Here is a 20,351-nt window from a genome sequence, read left to right as displayed (position 1 = left end):
ACATAAACATATATACTGCTGGTCAACAAAATTTACAATGGAACTTTATTTTGACGCCTGTGTACTGTACAACTGCCCTTCATTAGTTGAAAGTACCTAGCAACTGATTGTTCTTAGGTATTAAATGAAATTACAAAATATGTTTTCGTTCCGTACGATTGTTCTAACCTCTCGTTTAAACTGACAAAAAATCGCTTGTTTTTATATGAAACAAAGAGTCAATATATATAAACAATTTATACACATCGTCTACTCCACAATGCCATGCCTTCATGTACTGTGACGTGATTACGATCCGACTTGTCGTAAATTTAATTTCAACCTCGCCACAGATGTTCCTCTCCCATCGATTGCCAAGACGTTGTTTTTGAACCAAAAGATTTCTAAAAGGAAAACATGGTGATCTTTTACAAAACTCAAACAGCCATGCTCAATGATTATCACTCCCCGGTCGCCATGCAAGAGCAGCCGAGCTAGCAGAAAGCCACATATTTAACAGCCTGCCTCTCACTGTAACGAGAAGACCTTATGCTTGTTAGTCATAGGTTAGAAAAAAAAGAAAAAGAAAACACAGTCAAAAAGGAAGGCTTCATTTTCTCACCTTTACTCTTGGAAATTACGACAATCTTGAAGTCCTGCAGAAGCTGTTTAATTTTGTTAAAGACCCATAAGAATTTAATCGTTCCTCAAAGATTCCTCTCGGATATAAATGTCTCCAAACACTAGAAGTTATTGGAGAGAAAGATGATATTTTTTGCCCGTTAATCTCTTTACACTCCCATCGTTTCGTGGCAGTTACCCGATACAGAGAGAACCTCTCGTTACAAAACATGCACGAATCCCACAGTATTTTTTCCTATTGCAAGCATCTAATACGTCGTCTACAGAAGTCTCATTAAATTTTTTTTTTTCATTCCATTCCCATGTATATGGGGAGAATGAGGTAGACCACAGTATCGGAGTCAAAGCTGATAAACACACATTTCTGACGATGGAGATTCTAATTGGAAGGTTGGAACATTCCATTTATCCAGCAGGTAGGATTCCTCTCTGGACGTTAGGGCGAAACTGACGTGTCGGGATAAAAGTTCATGCTGACGAGTTCTCCGTATTATAATGAACATGTAATTAAATCGACAAAATAGAGGAGGTTGTTTCTTTTTTCTTTTCCTTATTAATTCCCTGGTTTTTTATTGATGGCAGGTTTTACTCGCTGGTTTTAACGACGTACCATTTTCACAAACTGTGACCTAATTGGATTTGTTAAGGGAAGGCCAGTTCTGTTTAGTATCTTAAAACGGACCTTTTAATGAAAAATATTGCCTCTGAATGGTAAAGGAGTATTATTGCAATATAGCATAAACAGGTCAAGAGGCAGTTGTAAGTGGGTATATATGAAAGACAGAGAGGTTCACTGTATTAAACACTTTCATCAGAGTCATGAAAACAGCAAGACATTACCCCACTGAACAGGTCTCAAATCTTTAGATATTATTTATATATATTTATTTTCACTTGCTAGAGTGATACTGACAAAAAAGAAGAAAAAAAGAAGGAGTTATTTCTGCCATGGAACTATGATTTTGAAACAACACCATCTGTCTCACTGAAATTTTGTGTGAAAATGTTATATACAGTAGGACTACTGTACATACGTACCTTCAGCATAAGCAAGCTACTATATTAAGTGTATAGTGCTTAGTTACAAATATGTACTACAGTATTGTAAATCTGAATAAAAGACTTAGTATAAGATATTATATTTGCCTCTTTGCTTAGGTCTCCAGTCACTGAAGGCTGGGATGTTAGGTGAGGGGTGAAGGGTTAAGGGGGGGGGGGGAGGGGATACTAAAGAATCTACCAGACCAAAATATACAGTAGTTGGGACAACACATATTTGCCCATTTTCTGTAACTAAGGCATATATTTGGTGAAAATATCAGAAAGGACTGTATCTTGGTGTTGATCGACTGAAATATGGAAACTATTGTATCACTGGATTACTGTACACACATACATAGCTCATGGTGCTTGTTGTAATAAATTATCTAATCAAAAGTGTATACTACCTGCTATAAGTATTTTCTTTATTTAAATAAATCAGTTATACCTGTGACAACCTCTAAAAACATGTAAACTGTCGGTTTGTAGTACAGTACTGTATGTCCAAAGATAAATTTAACAATTTTTTTCAGATTACCAGAAAACCATTAACACAATTTTTTTTTTAAATAAAAGGAAATGAAAAGATAACTTTGTCTCTAAATTAACAGAATTAACACACAAAAAAAATCAGTTTTGAATTTTGAACCTATACATGTATAAAATACATATCTGTTTACAGATAACATTTCATCATTGTATAATTTTCAATAGGCCCAGCTTGAGAAGAATACTGCAAACTTGTGTGACTAAGTTCTTTCCTGCACTTCAGATGTTAATCGAACATTTTCCACATCCAGCACTGGACTTGATTTTCATGCATTGAAAATTGCACAATTATAAACTGCTAGCTGACCAGTCTATGTGTACAACCTGTGCTAGTAATCTCAACTGTGGTGTACATACATTACAGTGTATGTATGCATTTCTACAATACATTTAGTACAGTGTTAATATATATCAGTTTTAACCGATGATTTACTCAGCAGAATCATCCAAGCAGACCCAACTCCTGCAGTATAGTCAGAGTTCAATTATTGTCAAGGCAATACACAGTACAAATTTCCAGCAATTAAGTAAACAAAACTCTCTGAAAGGATTGTACACACTAAATAAGCTGGGGTAGAGTAAATATCACTAAATGTCACATACGTCATGTATGTGCAGTGGTAGATCCCCTACCACGGGCAAATGAGGGAGACATTTACGAGGTAACTTCAACTGAGATTGCAGTGCTGATTAGTGGAGTGTTAGCTCAGTGGTTAACGCCGGTGCCTTTCAATCATAAGGTCCCAGGTTCGAGTCACTCCAAGATTAATGTATGTCGTCCAGTTACAGAGTTGTTGACAATTAACAATTCATAATTATGGACGTTAAATATGAATGCAAGAGACTGACTTCGGTCAGCTTGCGGCTTTGATAAGCCAATGAGGCTTCTTTGCAAATTCCTGCTTGCAGGAAGATCTAATATACATAAGCCATCCGAAATCCCGGATACTGACTGAATTAAGTGACGAGAGAAATACTAGATTAGTTGGGTATTTGATTCGCAAGGGTCATGAACCCAATAAGAGAGCTCTCTTAGATCCTGGTGATGATCATGCATGGATCATGCATAATAATAATAGTAATAATATTTAGGATTTATTAAGTTAAAATAAAACTGTTAGCAAACTGCTTATCCACTAGAGAGCCTGTGTAGGAGAATGTGTAAAAGTAAGTTGGTGTAAAAGTAAGTTTCGATCCTAGCAGGATCTTCTGCAAAGGCTAATTAAGACAAGTAACAATAACAGAAGGGACAAAAACACGCACAGAATACAGACAGGTTAATGAGCATGGTGAACACAAAGAGATAGATGTAAGAGGATTAGTAGACAAGGGATGGAGAGAAGAAAGAAAGAAACCAACAGGGAAGAGGTAGGAGATAATAGGATTTATTAAGTGCAGACATATCCAACAATAACAGTGCTCAAAGCCTGTCAAACTTATTCATGGCAGCAGCTAAACAGCGCCCAATTGACAGTTTAACTCACAGGTCCCCATTTATATGCCTGGGTGAAGAGAGGCAATGGAGATAAAGTGCCTTGCCCAATGACACCATGTAATGATCTGTCCAGGACTCAAACCTGCAAACTTTAGATCATCCACTGCCTGAACCACTTGACCACAACACTCTCTTAAAGTTATGCATATATCAAGGAAATGGCCCAATGCTTAAACGCGATGTTAAACCTGCCCGTAAACACAAACAACTGTGCCATGGAGCTTTAAGGCCTCATTAAAGCATTTCGTTATAAACACAACCTACCTTGTCAAGGGCTAATTCTAGCATCCTTTTTGGTACTATTGCGTACTATAAAATAATCACGCAATCATAACAATGTACTTTCTTGCAACAATTTTGGCCCATTCGCAGTGGAGCATATGAAATATTTAGGAAATTGAGTTTAAAGTTTTTCTTTTCAAATACATACATCTTTTTCGACAATTTTCTACAAATTTAAATGATTCAGTTTTAAAATCCAACTTTATTCGTTAACACCCTCAAACTCAAACTGAAAATTGTTTGATTCCAATTTATGCCCCATCGTTTTATAATTATTCCCAAAAGATCCCAAAACTATTTTTGAGTGTTATTGCAAAATTAAAAGGCAATTAAGAAGTCTTCAGGAGGTAATCATAATGATCAACAGTTAAGGCAGGTACACATGTATGTACAGTAAAAGCATGAAAAAAAAGCTGCCAATTCTTAGTCTTTGGAACATGTAGGCTGGATGCAGTACTACACTAAATTTCCCTTTATTCCCTTAAAACTATGAAGAGCAGACTCATTCATTCTTCATCAGCTGCTTTAATAACTTTTTAGAATACTAAATTTAAATTTTATCCATAAATTTCTTGTTTTATCAGTTACCATTATAAGTTATAATCAGAAGTCTAGATAGGTCTGCCATTAAGGCTTATTTTTAAGTTTTTTTGCAATTTAAGGCTATCATGCATCTAGTTTAATATACACCTACAGGTATATATAACGGTTGAATTTTTCCTGACTAATTGACAGGGCAGATCGGCTTGTAGTAGCTTCCGTGTGGATTATCTTACTTTACTAGATGGTCAAGTCACTGAAGCGCATCGACAAAAGGTTGGTATATATATATCTACTACAGTATTCTATTGTGCTTCTGTGCTTTCAGTTTGCACGCATGGGTATACACTATATATGACCTTCCCTATAATACGGTCTTCGTACCCTAAAATATAGTTAGGAATTGCAAGGCTCTAAAGAGGTTACCTTTGCACTATCGTTCTACACAGAAGCTCTACGGTATAGTTTGCTAACAACAAGCTGATCGGTATCATCTTCCCCCCCCCCCCCAACCCACGCAGCAGCATTATAGATAGTAAATTAGTGGCCACTGATTCTCAAACATAACAAAAATATGAAAATACTTTGGGAGGATTGAGAATGAGGGGGAGGAGAGGTGGGGTTGAATTTTGAGGCACACAGACAAGAAAAATTGATAAATTTACTCCCAGACAATACTATATAGTCATTGTCAACAAAGTTACAGATTATAATGACCGGATCCTACAGACTTAGTATTTGCATATATTTTGTATTTTATTGGTTCCAAAGTTCATCAAACTTTATATCGAAAGCAATGCTGCATTTTAACTTAACCAAGTTTATGGTTTAAATTTACTGTATTTGTGTGACGGCAAAGATAACGTAGCAGTAGTTTTAATTGGAAGCTACACCTGGAAATATAACAGTGTGTATTGTAATTGAACTTATATTAAACATGATGAATGTACAAATTTCCCTTCATAGTACTAACAAAGTCCACTGTATGCATTCTATTTTATCTATCTATAGATACTGTATGAGTACAGTACATATGCACAGTATATTGGCTGACAGACTTTTACAAATGTATATTGCTGTGAGAATGAAAAGCTGTTCAATGGCAGCCTACCAGAACAAAGATATTGTGTGGACTTAAATCTCTGCTATGTCCACACAACCTGATTCTGTGTGGATATTATAAATGTTCCCTGCTTAGTAACACGGAATATATGCTGGGTGTTTCTCTCAAACGAATTATGTAACACAAAGACATATTATGTGCATGCACTTGAGTACGTTGTACATACTGCAATATTCTACTTTCAAGTTGGATTCTGTGTTCCATGGCTAAAGTGAAACCCTAGGAGATCTAAAAAGATCTTCTCTTTAAGCATATAGGGGTAGGGAAGATGATCATTCATGCAAATTGATATATATGTCATAAACTGAAGAATAGCTAGGCCTATAACATCAATTGGAATTATCCAAGCATCAGAAACCTCTTTTTGAAAGACTTTATGAGGGTATCGTTATCAGTGAACTAGAATTTACGACAAGGACAAATATAGCAAATAAAACTATGCTCAAATATATCAGAAACTATACCATCAGGAATTGAAACAAGCTTGCAATGATGAAGCATACATACAGTACACATGCACACACTCTGTATTATCCTGACATGATAATGTGTATGCTTCCATGCACATGTACGTGCATAGACTATTAACTCTTTTCAGTCAAGAGTGATACTTGTACCCTTAACTTTTCAACAGAACTTGCATTATTCATTTGTATGTGTTCAACCAACCAAGAACAGGTAGGTTTCACATATAAATTACTGCAACCTTCATGACATGTTGTGTACAATAGTAGTTTGTATGCAAAATTCTACAAGGAATTTGGTTAATTATTTGAGTGTAGAAGCTTTCATCACAAATTTCCAAACTTGTGTTACAACTTCAATTTCTGCCTTAACAACTTCAGTTTCTGCCATTCAAAATAATCTTGTTCATTACTGCATATAAAGGTGTCTATGCAACTTCCCAATATTTCCAAGCTTACCAATCTTTTAATTTCTTTTGGAAGATCCTGTACCAAAAGTCAAGATACTGACGTTTAAATTTTGCATTTGCCATACAAAACAATCTTGTTTGTTAAGTTTTCTGTACAGGTGGCTATGCAGAGAGCTTACCAATCTTATAATTTCTTTTTGGGAATCCTGTACCAATAATCAGGATAATGTTGTTCACATCATCTTAGAATTTTGGAGGGCGATAAAGAGGTTGTTTGATACCCTTACTGGATGGAGAACAGTTCCTCTCCTTCTAGAAAGTTCTGGTTGCTATTTAAGGGAAAGGGTCTTAGATGCAAACTGGTGCTATTTAAAGTCAGTCAAATTAAAAACATTTGTGTAGTACAAGTTTTCATTTTTGATACAATCTGGATCAAAGTTTTGGGGGGAAAATGAGAGACAATGATCTTCTCATCATCTCACTTATTAATGGCACCTATTCTCATAGCAACGCAAGACCGAACAAAGCTTTTAAGATGACATCGTAGAGCCCTACTTCTTAAATATTTCTTTAAAATTTGTTACCTTGTATATTCTACAGAACTTATGGTTCCATTAAATTGTCATTGCAAAGTAAATTATTTCTATAATACAATGCTAGTACAGGAATTGACTATAGTACATGGTTTCAGTATTAATTTCAGAACAACATTCTCAGCCACTCTAACTATATGTACAACTTAAAGTGGATCAGTGTCAGAAACTGGAAAATTACATAAATAATTTTAAAAGCAAAGAAATTATTGGAATTCTTGCAAAACAATTTGCTCATATCTACTGAAAGCAAGAAAGTATGATAAATATCTAAATATCTAACAAGTTTACATAGTGGTTGCACTATGACAACATGTTTCACACTGTAAATTTGTCTTCATACAACCAGCTCAACTCAACTCAAAGCTGAAAGGAAAGATGTTTGCAACTTTATTGAAAATTATACTTAGTCAAGGAACACATAGACTTTGGACAACATGAAATTCTTCTGAGCTTGTCAGAAAAGCATGGTTGTTTGTCCAACGAAAAGAACACACAAAGTTCAAGATGTTCTGTCGCTTGTATCAATTATGTAACATATCATAAATTACATTTTCACACGTCACATTCAATAGGCCCTACAGGGAATGTAGGGTGAGACAACTTATTTTAGTCTATGTACAGGAATGACAAAACCACTTTTGTTACTAAAAATGGCACAATCAAGTTTCACTTTTAGGCTAATATGAGTAAGGCCTCATCGTAGTATTCCAAGAAAAAGCTTACGCCAACTTAATCTAAGGTTTGGTGCCTATCTCTTGGTACTTGTTAGGCTTGTCCGAACTACATTTTCTCACATAATTTTGAATGCAGACATAATTAAAATTTCTCCAAGGAGTAAAATGTTCCTTTACCTTCTTGGTGTTCCCTACTGCGGTAGGAGTGTTACTTCAGAGCCTAGTATAATATGAAATAGGCTTAACTTAAGAACTTTTGCACTAACGAAAGTAACCAAAACAATTGTAGGCTAGCCTAACGACGTTAAGTTATATTGACAACGCTAAGTAGTTAACGTTTAACATGAGGAAATCGAGGTAAAACGAAAGCGACAAAGAAAATAAGATACTAAGTGATAATAATATAATTTTCTTACCTTCCTCGTCCTACGATGAAAGTTATTATTTCCTTTGTAATTATGTGAATACTTTTATTGTTCAGGATTCTGGACCTCGGATAACATCCTTAAGTCACTCATACGTAGGTTTCACTGTTTACAGCACAATACTGTACTAAGCTAACCCGCACGAATATACCGCAACGAAGTACAATGGGGCATTCACAGCGATTGCAAAGAATACTTTGGCAACCGATTACGTCATACCTCACTTTTCACCAATGGCTGGCTAATTGGGTGGCGTGAATCCTTCACACGAGCTGTGAAACGCTGGCATTCTGACAATGGCGCCTAGAGCAAAATATCTTGATATTTCAACGAAACTTTTGTGCACACTTGGAAAAAGATCTAAAATTCTTCATTCGTATTTGTCAAATTTCTTGAAAATAACACTGAATAAATAACAATTGGGGAAAAAGGGGGGGGTGAGGAGGAAGTGTAGGGGTGATGCGTTAATATTTACAAGCGAAGAAAGCGAAGCTTTAGTGCAGGTATTTCAAGGTTTATGTTCAGCTCATTACATTTGAAAACTGAAGAGAAACAAGGGACTTAAATAAAAGGTTGCTTGAAAACTTCCTACGGAAAAATCTGTTATCTTCTAAAGAAATACCCAACTACCCCATTGCAACCACGGTTTTCTTTTTGTTGTTGGTCATTTGTAATATTTTCCGTTTCAGAATTAATTATCATTCACACCCTACTACCCACCCGATGATTGTGGGTTTCATGAACACGAATATACAGTATCATGAGTATGACTTACGACCGTTTCCTCTCTGTCGAGTGAAAAAACTAGAGTTGACTTTTGACCATCAGTATATATAGTACTAGTTATTACAGTCACCATTTGATCTCACCAGAATTGAAAGTGGTGGCAAAATGTTTATCCTCCACCACTCCCCAGCCCCCCCCCCCTCCCCGCTTCCCGCTTCCCGCTTCCCCAAATCAGTATTATCGTTTACATCGTTTACATACTGTTTTATCGATTGGTATGTATAAAGACATATTAAACAGGTTTTTCGTTGGCAGGCGTTTGATTAAACGTACCAATGTCATAACAATTTCTATTAATCTCTCTGCATTTAAACAAAAACAATGTTTGTTGAAAAGTTCATAAATTTATCTGGTTACAAAGGAAAATCACCCCATCGCGACAATTGAGAGTACAGAAAAATTCGTTTGAAAATGAAGGCTTACTAGTCAACAGAAGCGGATTATATTCTTAACACTGTGGACCATCATTAATCTGGCATTGTCAGCCATCGCTGGAATATCCCTCGAAGACAGACAGCTTATAACTTTCTCGATTTTGAGTTTTGGTGCAAAGTTATAACGAACCGATTACCATTAAAGAAAATGCAAATGATCAATTGTAATTTGTTTAAATGTTTGTGTAGGGTTACAAAGGGGTACGTATTCCTCCCCCCTACCCCCCACCCCGTGGATTCGTGCTTGCATTTACCGTCTTGGGGGATCAAACAATTGGCATCATCTGGATATAGGAGATACATGGACATCGAATACAATAACGTCAACACCAAAATTTCAAACTCAACACCAATTTTATTATTATGATATTGATGACGATGACGATGATGATGACGATGACGAATAATTTCTCTATTACAGATCGATCCTCTGATGTGTTAAACGTGTTAAATGTCCTTACAAATCCGTGAATTTTAGGAAGGATTACGAGGAGGCGATGAATCCTTACTTCGTCATAGATATATATATATACATGTTAATAAAACTGTATTTTTTCTGTACACGGTGGAAGCATTACGAATAATCATGTCAAGATGCAAGAGGGGTGGGTCTTTACTATAGGTATAAGTCCGGGATGGCAGAGGGAGAAGGTGATGGAAAGGGCTAAAGAGAGGGAGAGCGAGGGGAAAGTTGAAAGAGAAAGGGGTGCACCAGGAATATTGTCATCCCCTCCCATGGGAGGGGATGACAATATACCTGAGACAGTGTTTTTTTTTTATATTATTTTCATCTTTAATGGGGGTATAGTCCTGCTCAGTGCAGAAGCACTGCTTTCCAGAGGAACCCTCAACAAGTGTGGTTGTGCATTGAAAAGTGTCTACTATGGGTGAGGCGGAGCTATTGGGAGGTGGAGTGGAGGGGGGGGGGGTTATATTTATACCTCTATCACAGTTATATCGATGATCTTATGTGTTAAACGTGTCAACTATCATTGTATATCCAGGCATTTTGGAAGGACTACGTGGAAAGCAACGGATCAATACTTTGTCATAAACATGTGTTAATATTATTGGCACAATGACGTAAAAATGTATTTTTGTAAACAGTGGTAAGATTATAAACAATCCAGAGACGTCCGAAAAGTATTTTAAGCAATGATAATTTTTTGGGTGGGGGTGTGAGGGTGAGGGAAGGAGGAAGTAAAGGGCAGACAAGGGGCGGGAGAGGAAGGGGGAAGGAATGACAACTTTCAAATGACAGTGTGGTAGTGTATTATTAAGTCTCCATAGAGGAAAGACTGTCAAAATATGTGGTTTCCCAGTCTCCTATTGATCCTTTTTTTTTTAAAGTTTATCAATACAATAGCGCTTCATTTGCAAAATGGTGCCGTGTAACTCAAAGAACAAGATGCAGAGAAATTCTAGGGAGGTCCGCGTGGGTCTCAGAGTTTTTCCGAGGTGAGGGGTTAAGTGGGATAGGGATGTATAGGGGGATTTGTAACGCTATTCGTATTCCTGATAGTTATACTACAATACACTGATGATTACTGGTCCCGATCATTTTCCCTGTATGATATTTAAGTTATTTCATTTTTTGCACAGGCTTACTCATTTAAACAAGAGTGAAACGGGATCGAACCTCCCCACTCCACCCCACTCCACCATCCCTTTTTCTAAACTATGGCGGAACTGTACGGAACTGCGTCGATGAGCAATGATCGTACAGCGTACGATGATGCCATGTTAAATAGAGGGAGACATGTTACTTTAAGAAAACACATAGTATTTTTATATGATATTATGGGGTAAATAAGCGGGATGAGGGCCAAATCCGTCCACATTTCTTTTTCTTCCTATACCGCCACCATTTGCCATGTATCCAATTTTTTTTTTTATGATATATATATTTTTTTCCGATCGGATGCAAGACACCCAATGTTAATCGTAATGGCATTGCCAAGGTAGAATTTGTATACGGGCTTATGATCCCAATTCCATATCCTCCCTTAGTCCGCAAAAGCATCCAGGAGAGTACGTTGAGACTCCGGCCTCCGGGTCAGAAGTGGGATAGCTGTCTTGCAATGGACTGGGTAGACTGGGTTGATGTTCAGTGAAACCATGGTCTCAATGAGGCGTCATTATTCTCTTGTTAACTTTGGTTTTGTTTTCAAGTTGTTATTTGCACTGCCTTCTTCATCTTCAATTTCTGCCTAGGTCCGATTCCCACTTTTCTTTTTCCAATCTGATTCATTTCATTTTTCGATAAGCAATCAATTTTACTTCAGATTAAATTTACTCTCACGTCTGCCTAAGTTCGATGCCCGGACGAAGCAATTTTTTAAAACATTTTTCTTTTATGGTTTCGGGTAAATATATGTGTGTGTATGCAGGTCGGTTTATGTTTTTTCCTGTCTTGGGGGGGGGGGGGAGGGTAGAGAGACAGATAAATAACATAAACACATTATTCCAGGCCTTCGTCCAGTGTAGTGAGTGAGATCATTGTGCTATGTAAAACTTACGTGCTCCATTTGAGAAAGCATACTCCACATAATTGTCCATTGACTTGTACACACTAAATAGACAAAGTAATGTGATCTCTAAGTCCTTGTAGAAGTTCTCACCAGCTAAACCCTATCCATCACTTAATAGCCATTCTTGGCACCATCAATTGTCTGCATCGTGGCCATGAAAGCTTTTGCTATGAGAGCCTGAAGTTCTCGATCGTTGTGAACAAACCTCTTTATAGTTACTTAGTATGGTAAACAATTTTGCCTCAATTGACCCAATGTTTGCACTAGATTATACATTAAACTTTATCTGACTCTTGAAATTGACGATGTAGTAGATTGGTCTATTTATAATTATCTCATCGCTCCCACAATGAGGATGAGATATTGTAGTTCCTTTGCCAGTTGAGCCATATATACAGCTATGCCAGTTGCCAGAGCAAATTTCAATCGAACCACACAAAATCCATTTGGTCCTAAAGAAAAATGAATTGATCGACTTGTTTTAATTTCTAACCATTGAGGCTGATTCCTAAATTAAGGCTGCCATATTTAATCTTCTCAATTAACAGCAGTACTCAGTGGCGATACAGGGAGAACTCGGTTGGGATTATTGCTTTAATAAGTAAATTGGGAATTAAAAGAAGACGATATAGCATTCTACGTTTCTAGATTAAATCACTGCAGTGAGTGTGTACAGTAATAACTTGACTTGTACGCATATACTCTGTGCATACTGTGCTATTACTCATGGGGTTTTACTCATACTCATGCAGTTGTATTCGTCCTCACGAGCTTTTACTTGTACTATAACGGTAGAGTATATTTCGACCTTACAAAAAAAAAATCAATTTTAATTCTGCCCACTTTCATTTGTGTATTCGAAGGTAATATGATAATTTCAGTTCTAATGAAAACAGTTGTTGGTGTAGTCCATAAAACATTTCAAATTATTACACAATAGAGTCATCCAAATAAAGTGTTCAAATAAACTTCAAAATTTTCTTTCTTGTTCTCGTACCTTGTTCTCTTACCCCCCCCCCCCCCCGCCCCTTGTAAACAGGGTGAATCATACGCCCCTGATCATAAGGCTCAGTTGCCATGCACTTGAAGGCCTCTCTCTGATTAACGATTTTACTTTTCCATTAGCCGTACCTGACCATCATAAGCCAAGATGTTCCTTAATATTGTACAAGGATTGCTTATCTTGTTTTAAGCAAAAAGTAATTAAAGCAATTTGTTTGCAAACCCAGAATCAACGACACCGCAAATACCTTCCTCCCCCGCTCGTCTTCAATCTTGTATGTTCATTTATTTCAACCAAACTCTACGCTCAAGGGCAGACGGCCCAACGGTTTGTTAGGCTTTCAACATTTCAGTGTGTCACCTGTTTACCTATCAAATGATTCCGTCACGAATACAGCAAGAAAATGCATAATAGTGAGAAAGTTCACGAATGATCATCCCAGGTATAATTTCGTTCCAGTCTTCCGAGTTGTAGGAATGAAAAGTTAATCCCGCAATGTTGAAATAAGAACAAAAAGGTGCTGTTAAGATTTCGTTTCCATTACACTAAAATGAAAAGCCCTAAGGTAATGTCAATGGCATATAGCGTATAGGTAAAAACGTGTGTCGCAAACTCCTTCCTAAGTTACATCAAAATTGAAACTTAGTGGGTAGGTGGCCTGATCATGGAAGCATGGGCTTGCGTGACAGATGACGTCATAGGTTACAGGTCACAGAGGCCAATAAACATTGTTTTTTTGCCATTTTCTGCTTATCAGCATGTAGGAAAAAGTAATTGAACCGTAAGATATGTAGAGACTGATGGGACAAATTTGAAAATAATACTCATGTGGTTGTTAAGGGTCAAGGTGAAAGGTCAGTTTGTCCACCTAAGTCCACCTAAACCGTAAGTCGGATCAAGTTTAGACTTGTATTGGAAGGTGCCTGATCATGTGACGTTTTGCTTGCCTGATTGATGACGTCATAGGTCTAATGTCAGAGGTCAAAACACCTAAAAAACATTTTAGCCATCTTATACTTGTCATGTAGGAAAAAGTCATTAAATCACACGATATGTAGAGAATGATGAGGTGAATTTTACAATTGTGCAGATTTTGGTGTTTAGGGTCGAGGACGAAGGTCAATCGAGGTCAATTAAATGTCAATTTTGCCCAAAAAAAGTGTGTCGTGAACGCCTCCTACACTTTAAGTCCGTTCAAATTCAAACTAATTGTGTGAACAAATTGCATCTTTCTTTAGCAAAATTGGGATGCCAAGAGTAACGCGATGAAGGAGATGAGATCTGCAACTCCACGAATTGCCCTCTTGTTTTCCTTTTGGAGTAGTTTTGGAAACATTAACGCTTCATTTCATGGAATTTGTTAAGTGCTCAAAAACTGACTACCAGTGTAAATTGCAAAAAGGAACGAGGAAAGCACCACTAAGAATGCGCCTGATCGTTTGCCATTATAATTTTCTTAATTAGTTTCTTAGTTTTTCAGGTTTTTCAGAAGCACGTTAATTATTTAAAACAGTATAATGTATAATTGAATACCTTCTCCGGAGTATTTGTTTATCCCCTGATTTGCCAGTACACGGGGTTCAAAGTCTGCTCACTAAAGTCGAAAATACTTGATCAGTGAGTAAACAGCACACCGGTCCACTTCTAAAACCGCTGCTCAGCACATAGACTACAACATCACACTAACCATGCAACTCGTGCGTTTCCGTGTTACAGTGTGTCCACGACGACATGAAAAGTTGGCGCCTAAAGAATAAGAAACATTTGTTTCCTTTGATCGTCTGAAGATATAATAGACAGAGGAACAATTCATTGAAATTCATCGAACGGATTGTGTTAAATTATGAAGCATTGGGTGAGTTACGTACTACCTGTTACTTACTTTAAGTTGTGTATATCGTTAATGACTATAGTTAGCAGACAGGTCTAATAATATTGTGAAATATGTTTGGGTTTGGAGAACTGACGCTGCAAAGAGATCTGATGACGGCAATGCGAAGGGTGAGATGGAGGCACGGGGGGGGGGGCGGCAACGTTCCCACCCTCATCCTTACCCTAAACAACAAGTTGTCAATTATAAATTTGTTAGTTTAATTAGCAAGCAAAAGACCGTCGCATATCTCGTGTGAGTTTGCATTCACACTGATATATATCCGCCAGCCAGCTAGCAAGTTTTCAATTAATGCTAATACCACTCGGTACTGTGCTCTCGTGACATGATATAAAGCGGTCGTACTGACAGTATGAATAGTTCCCATAGTTTATCTAATAGAAACATGATATTTATACTGTTGATACTATCAGTTATTCAGTATCATTGCTTTGGACAACCGGGACATGACAGTAGGCCTACAGTATACTAACAATCCCCACTGTGTGATATCAGCCAGCCTACGGGACCCCCAGGCACAGGTTTGAAGATATGTTCAGTTGCGTCAAAAATGACGCATAAGGCGGCACCGCGCCCACAGTGTTATATCGCCCCTCCCCATTCCCGGACCCCCCACGACCATTGCTTGCTTTATTGTCTAATATTCTATTCTTGTTTCTTCCAGAATCGGGTTGCAATGGCCTTTCTAGCCGTTGTATTAATATACGCAGTGTTCGCCATAACACACAACCGATTACCAAACTATGAGCTACTTTCCTCACAACTTATACAGTAAGCCTATTAACATCCCACACATATACCTTCTAACTAAAAAAAGACAGGCCATTCTTTGGCATGGGAAGGGGAAGGGGGGGGGGGGGGTCGAGAGTGTTGATTGTCGTAAAGTCACCAAATTTTAAGAATGTGTATCTCTAAGATATGAATTGCTCATATGATGTGATTTTGGCACAAAGAAAAGTTCCAGCAATTTTGTTAAACTTAAACCACCGGAATAACCCGTCGGGTGAAATAACGCTGTACCATAGTATGCATGATATATTCACTTGGTTTCTCGTAAATCTTTAAACAAAAGCAAAATGTTGTATTGAAACCGTTTTGAAACTATCGTATCCAATACAACTAGCTTGAAAAAAAAAACACGATTCACACATAAAATAAATCATATTTAATAAATCGTGACGTAGTAAAATATAATATCTAAGGTTGCTTTCATATCTGTCTTGTGACGTCATAACTTATACGTGAACGAATTAATGCTGGCTAGATTGATTTTCTTAATCTATATAGGTGTAATTTAAAACGAGTATATGTCCATGCTACATGTCTTTATTCTAACCTATATGCGGATTGATCGATCGATCGAATGAATTATTGATCTTCTTTAATATGCTATTCTTGTCCTATCCAGGACCAGACGAAACAAAGAACTAAGACGTGACCCCTTCCCAGCCCCTTTTGATGCGGACACACCATGCACCCCGACTACAAACGTATTCTTCGTCAAGACGCATAAGACTGGCAGTACAACGCTTCAGTCAATAGTAAATAGGTTCGGATTCATTCGGAATCTGTCGTTCGCATTTCGGAGACAAGATCCTCGGGGTCACGTGACCTTCAAAGATTTCTCTAAAGCGAGCCCCCGTGAGATGTTTTTCCCGCCTATACATGACCGCATCACGTGTACATTCCGCGGTTATAATATATCGACGGTCCATATCGCCTATAACCGTCAAATTGCCAACTCGTACATGACAGAAGGTACCAAATATATATCGCTTTTGAGAGAACCTGTTTCGCAATGGCTATCCGCTTATCAATTCTTCAAGTTAGATAAATTGACAAGGGATCACAGCATGGAGACGTTGCTGGACAAGAAAAATGATTATTGGAGAAGTAATTTGTATTCACGTAATTTACAGAGTCTAGATTTAGGTCTAAGAGTCAACCAATTCGAGGATATGGCTTCTATCGAACAACGACTTTTAATACTGGAAAATGAATTAGATTTGATCTTAATTATGGAATACTTTGACGAATCTTTGATTTTATTGAAAAAGGAACTCTGTTGGTCTTTTGAAGATATTTTATACCTTTCTAAAAATATTCAAGTGGCACCCGGTCTTAATATTTCAAAGACGATGGAGAAGAAAATACGTGATTTTAATTCTGCAGATATGGTGTTGTATCATTTTTTCGAGGAAGTCTTTTTCGACAGGATGAGAAAGTATGGTCCGAATTTTGAGAACGACTTAAGTAAGTTCAGAAAAATGCGAGAACAATACCAAAAAGAATGCACTGAGAAGACATTGGAAAGAACATCATTTGGAACATTTCATTACAAATTAAAAGATCATTCAGGAGAATTCTGTCGTCTGCTAGCAAAGGAAACGTTGTTCCCAGAAATAAGGGAGAGGCAAAGTGATTATGACTGCTAGAGACTTTGTGCTACGTTTATTACGTTGCTAGGAAGTGACGTCAGACTAACGTAATGGTCATGCACATCTGCAGAGCGAATATCGTCTGCTGATTGCGCTTGCAAAAACTTGTGTAAGGTTTCTTTTACGACGGTGGTGACCTTCTCTAAACAGGAAAGAAATTGCAACTGTCCTTTCGGGATCTCTCACTCCCTCTTTATTAGTCTCACTCGCGGAAACTAATGTTGCCGTCGCAGAAATGTAGGGATAAACCGTTACGGTCGTCGAAGGAATTTTGCAAAATAAAACCAAACATGAAAAATTTAAATTGCAACTTGAGGTTAAAGGCATTGAAGACTCGCCCAAAGCGCGTGCGGCCATCTGAAAAAATTAACTTTCTGTTGCTTGCAAGTGACGTTTTGTTCGTGTCGCTACAGAATGCAGACAGTATAAACATGATACCTTGTTATCTTGAGCTGGACCTGAGATTTCCATCGCTGTATCGTCTATACACTGTGCTGTGGCTATTGACCGCAGCTGTATGTACTGACTGTACACTAGTGTCTAATTACCGACGGTAGCAAGCTGTGTGTGTATTTTCTGGGATCGATGGTGGTGTCTAACACTTCTGTTACACCTCATTCGAAACTAGGTCAGATTACCGGCATTAGACGTTTCTTTTTGCGCGAGTCTTCACACCCTTTAAGTTGTATGAGTAGTAAATTATTCCGTTTTACATCCATCAATATCGTTAAATTATTTTAATTATGTTAATTATTCTCATATACATTGAAATCAAAATGGAGAAAGAAAACAAAAAAAATCAGTTTGAAGTAGTATGATAAGGTTTTCGCGGAACTACTGTATGCGTTATTATGTAATGAATATTCGTTGTAATTATATTCAATAGAACTTTATTGGCATACAACACGCTTTCCCAGTACGTTTATTTTACCTCTTCGTTGTTTGTATGCACCGCCGGACTGAGCTACCCAGATTGTATCTAATATCAAGAGAAACAACATGAAGGGCTAAACCCTGTTTTGAAACAAACAAAAATATAATACTAACAATTAGAATAAGGTGTTTCATAACTTTATTTACCGTAAAATAGTTAAATATAGTTAAATATTGTTCACGTCGGTGTAACTTATAAACTAAAAGAGGAAAACAACAATAGTACAAAAACAGAATAAAAGATTTTTTACAAATATCAAGAAGGAAAGTAGATTAAAAGTCTTGCTCCCACTAGTAACAGAGGCAGAGCAGTAGGCGATTCATTTCCCTAGCCCCGCCCACCCCCGCCCCGGTTCCCCACGTGTTGATTCCGACATCGTGAGCCAACGGATTACAACTGTCAGCCAAGAAAGCCAGCCAAAAAAGAACTCTTGTTGGTCCAATGTTGCTCCGAACAAATTTGAGTCCCAAAACCCCCAAAAACTTTGGTCCACAAAAGTATTGGGGTCACAAAACTAGTTTTCTTGGTACAAACAAATTTTTGGATAAAAAAAATTGCTCCGAATTTTTTTTTTTTTGTCGGAACATAGAGACGTCGGAACATAGAGACGTCGGAACATAGGGATGTCACCGTTTTCATCATGATCAGTTACCATGTTTACACTTAGGTATAGGATGTTTAAGATCCATGGGCATTAACTAAAATTTTTATGAAACAAGAACCACAGTATCAGTCATCTAAGTTTTATCTCTGAGATATCAATGGTTCACAGCTTGACCTCTGATCTCTACCAGTTTTAATAGGGCTATTGTACTCTAACCACAGGTTATCTTTATTAATAGTTTAATAATATTGTGCAGATCAAACGGATTGATGTCATGTTAACTTGATCATAAATCAGCTTCTTGCATTCAAGGTTTGGCATTGCATGCCAGATATTACATATAGACATGTTGTCCTGCTTGATATATCGTTTTAACATGGTTTTTACAATTTGACCACTGGTGACCTTTGACATCCACCAAAACCAATAGGCTTCTTCTACTCAATATGGGGCACTCACACACCAAGTATGAGCTTCATCAAATTTTTACCCTCTTGAGTTATCAGAATTAGACATCTGGTGAGCCCAAATGACCTATTTGAAATCCACCAAAAACAATAGGGTTCTTGTGCTCAAATATTGGGCATCTTCATGCCAAGTATGAGATCCAACAAGGTTACACTTCTTGAGATATCATGTTCCCATACACACGCACACACACGCACACGCCATCACCATTGCATAACTTCCTTTTGCCTTCGGCAAGGAATAAAAGGGTGTGGGGATTTAGTGCTCAAGTTGGGCCATAAAGGGTTGTTTATGCAGCAATTGCCAGACCATTCCAGACGGCTTTGATGTATTTTGATACAATGACATTTGGAGGCAATATTGATGTCCTTTTTAGTATTTGAAGATCGCATGACTACTATAGCATACTGTATACATTCCGTTCAGCTGCGAGTAGGTTATATATATGCTACTGGATAAAGGGGAAGTGCGCATGCTCGTACATGCTCCGGTAAGCTGCATGACCTGTACAGCCACCCAAGCAGGATAACAAGAGTATAATATATATAACATGCAATGATCAATGCAACTGAATAAGTTGTTGTGTTTGATTACTAAAATTGTACATATCGGCAATTCCACTGTAAAATCCTGACGCTTTGGAAGGAATTTTTGCATTTCAAGTTCAAATGTAGAGACAGTGTAATGTTCCAGAGAAAACTCTCATTACAGTTCACCTCTACATATAAACATTCATCTAGAATGAAAAATAATTTCCTGCTTCCCTGAAATTAAGAAATAAATATATTATTAATATGTGGGGTAAAAGCGTGACGCTAAAAAGAGCATAGGATTTTTCCTCGTTTGTAAAATGCTAAAACTCTGTGATCTTCAAGAATCTTCCTTTTTGAAGCACTTTGAATGCATTTAATAGTCCCTCAACTATAACACTCCAGGGTATGTAAAGTAAGAAAGCTCATGTACCACGGATAATATATTAATGTTACAAGTTAAGAATGTTACAGGACTTGTCATATGAGTAATTTAGAATGTCTTTCAACTG

The 20,351-nt window shown here is 37.3% G+C and overlaps 2 protein-coding genes across 4 annotated transcripts in view; one reads left to right on the top strand and one right to left on the bottom strand.

The window, feature by feature from the left end:
- Positions 1-8,371, bottom strand: part of LOC139965800 (synaptotagmin-1-like) — a 56,271-nt gene extending 47,900 nt beyond the window's left edge. For 2 of the 3 annotated variants that reach the window (XM_071968515.1, XM_071968545.1), the window contains exon 1: positions 8,212-8,371. The gene's annotated coding sequence lies outside the window, so the exon portion shown is untranslated. Of the gene's footprint in view, positions 1-601; positions 948-8,211 lie in introns of those variants that run through there. The other variant, XM_071968525.1, reaches the window with a different exon arrangement.
- A 6,247-nt stretch (positions 8,372-14,618) lies between these two features.
- On the top strand, positions 14,619-18,355 carry LOC139965817 (galactosylceramide sulfotransferase-like). Its single transcript, XM_071968568.1, has 3 exons — positions 14,619-14,829; positions 15,530-15,636; positions 16,274-18,355. The coding sequence occupies exons 1-3, from the start codon at positions 14,818-14,820 to the stop codon at positions 17,298-17,300; spliced, it is 1,146 nt and encodes a 381-aa protein (XP_071824669.1). The 5' UTR covers positions 14,619-14,817; the 3' UTR covers positions 17,301-18,355.
- Positions 18,356-20,351: the final 1,996 nt, after the last annotated feature.

The sequence above is a fragment of the Apostichopus japonicus genome, chromosome 1 (genome assembly GCF_037975245.1).
Source record: "Apostichopus japonicus isolate 1M-3 chromosome 1, ASM3797524v1, whole genome shotgun sequence".
NCBI lineage: Eukaryota > Metazoa > Echinodermata > Holothuroidea > Aspidochirotida > Stichopodidae > Apostichopus > Apostichopus japonicus.
The sequence above is the reverse complement of the archived record's forward strand: the minus strand, read 5'-3'. Positions and strand labels throughout refer to the sequence as shown.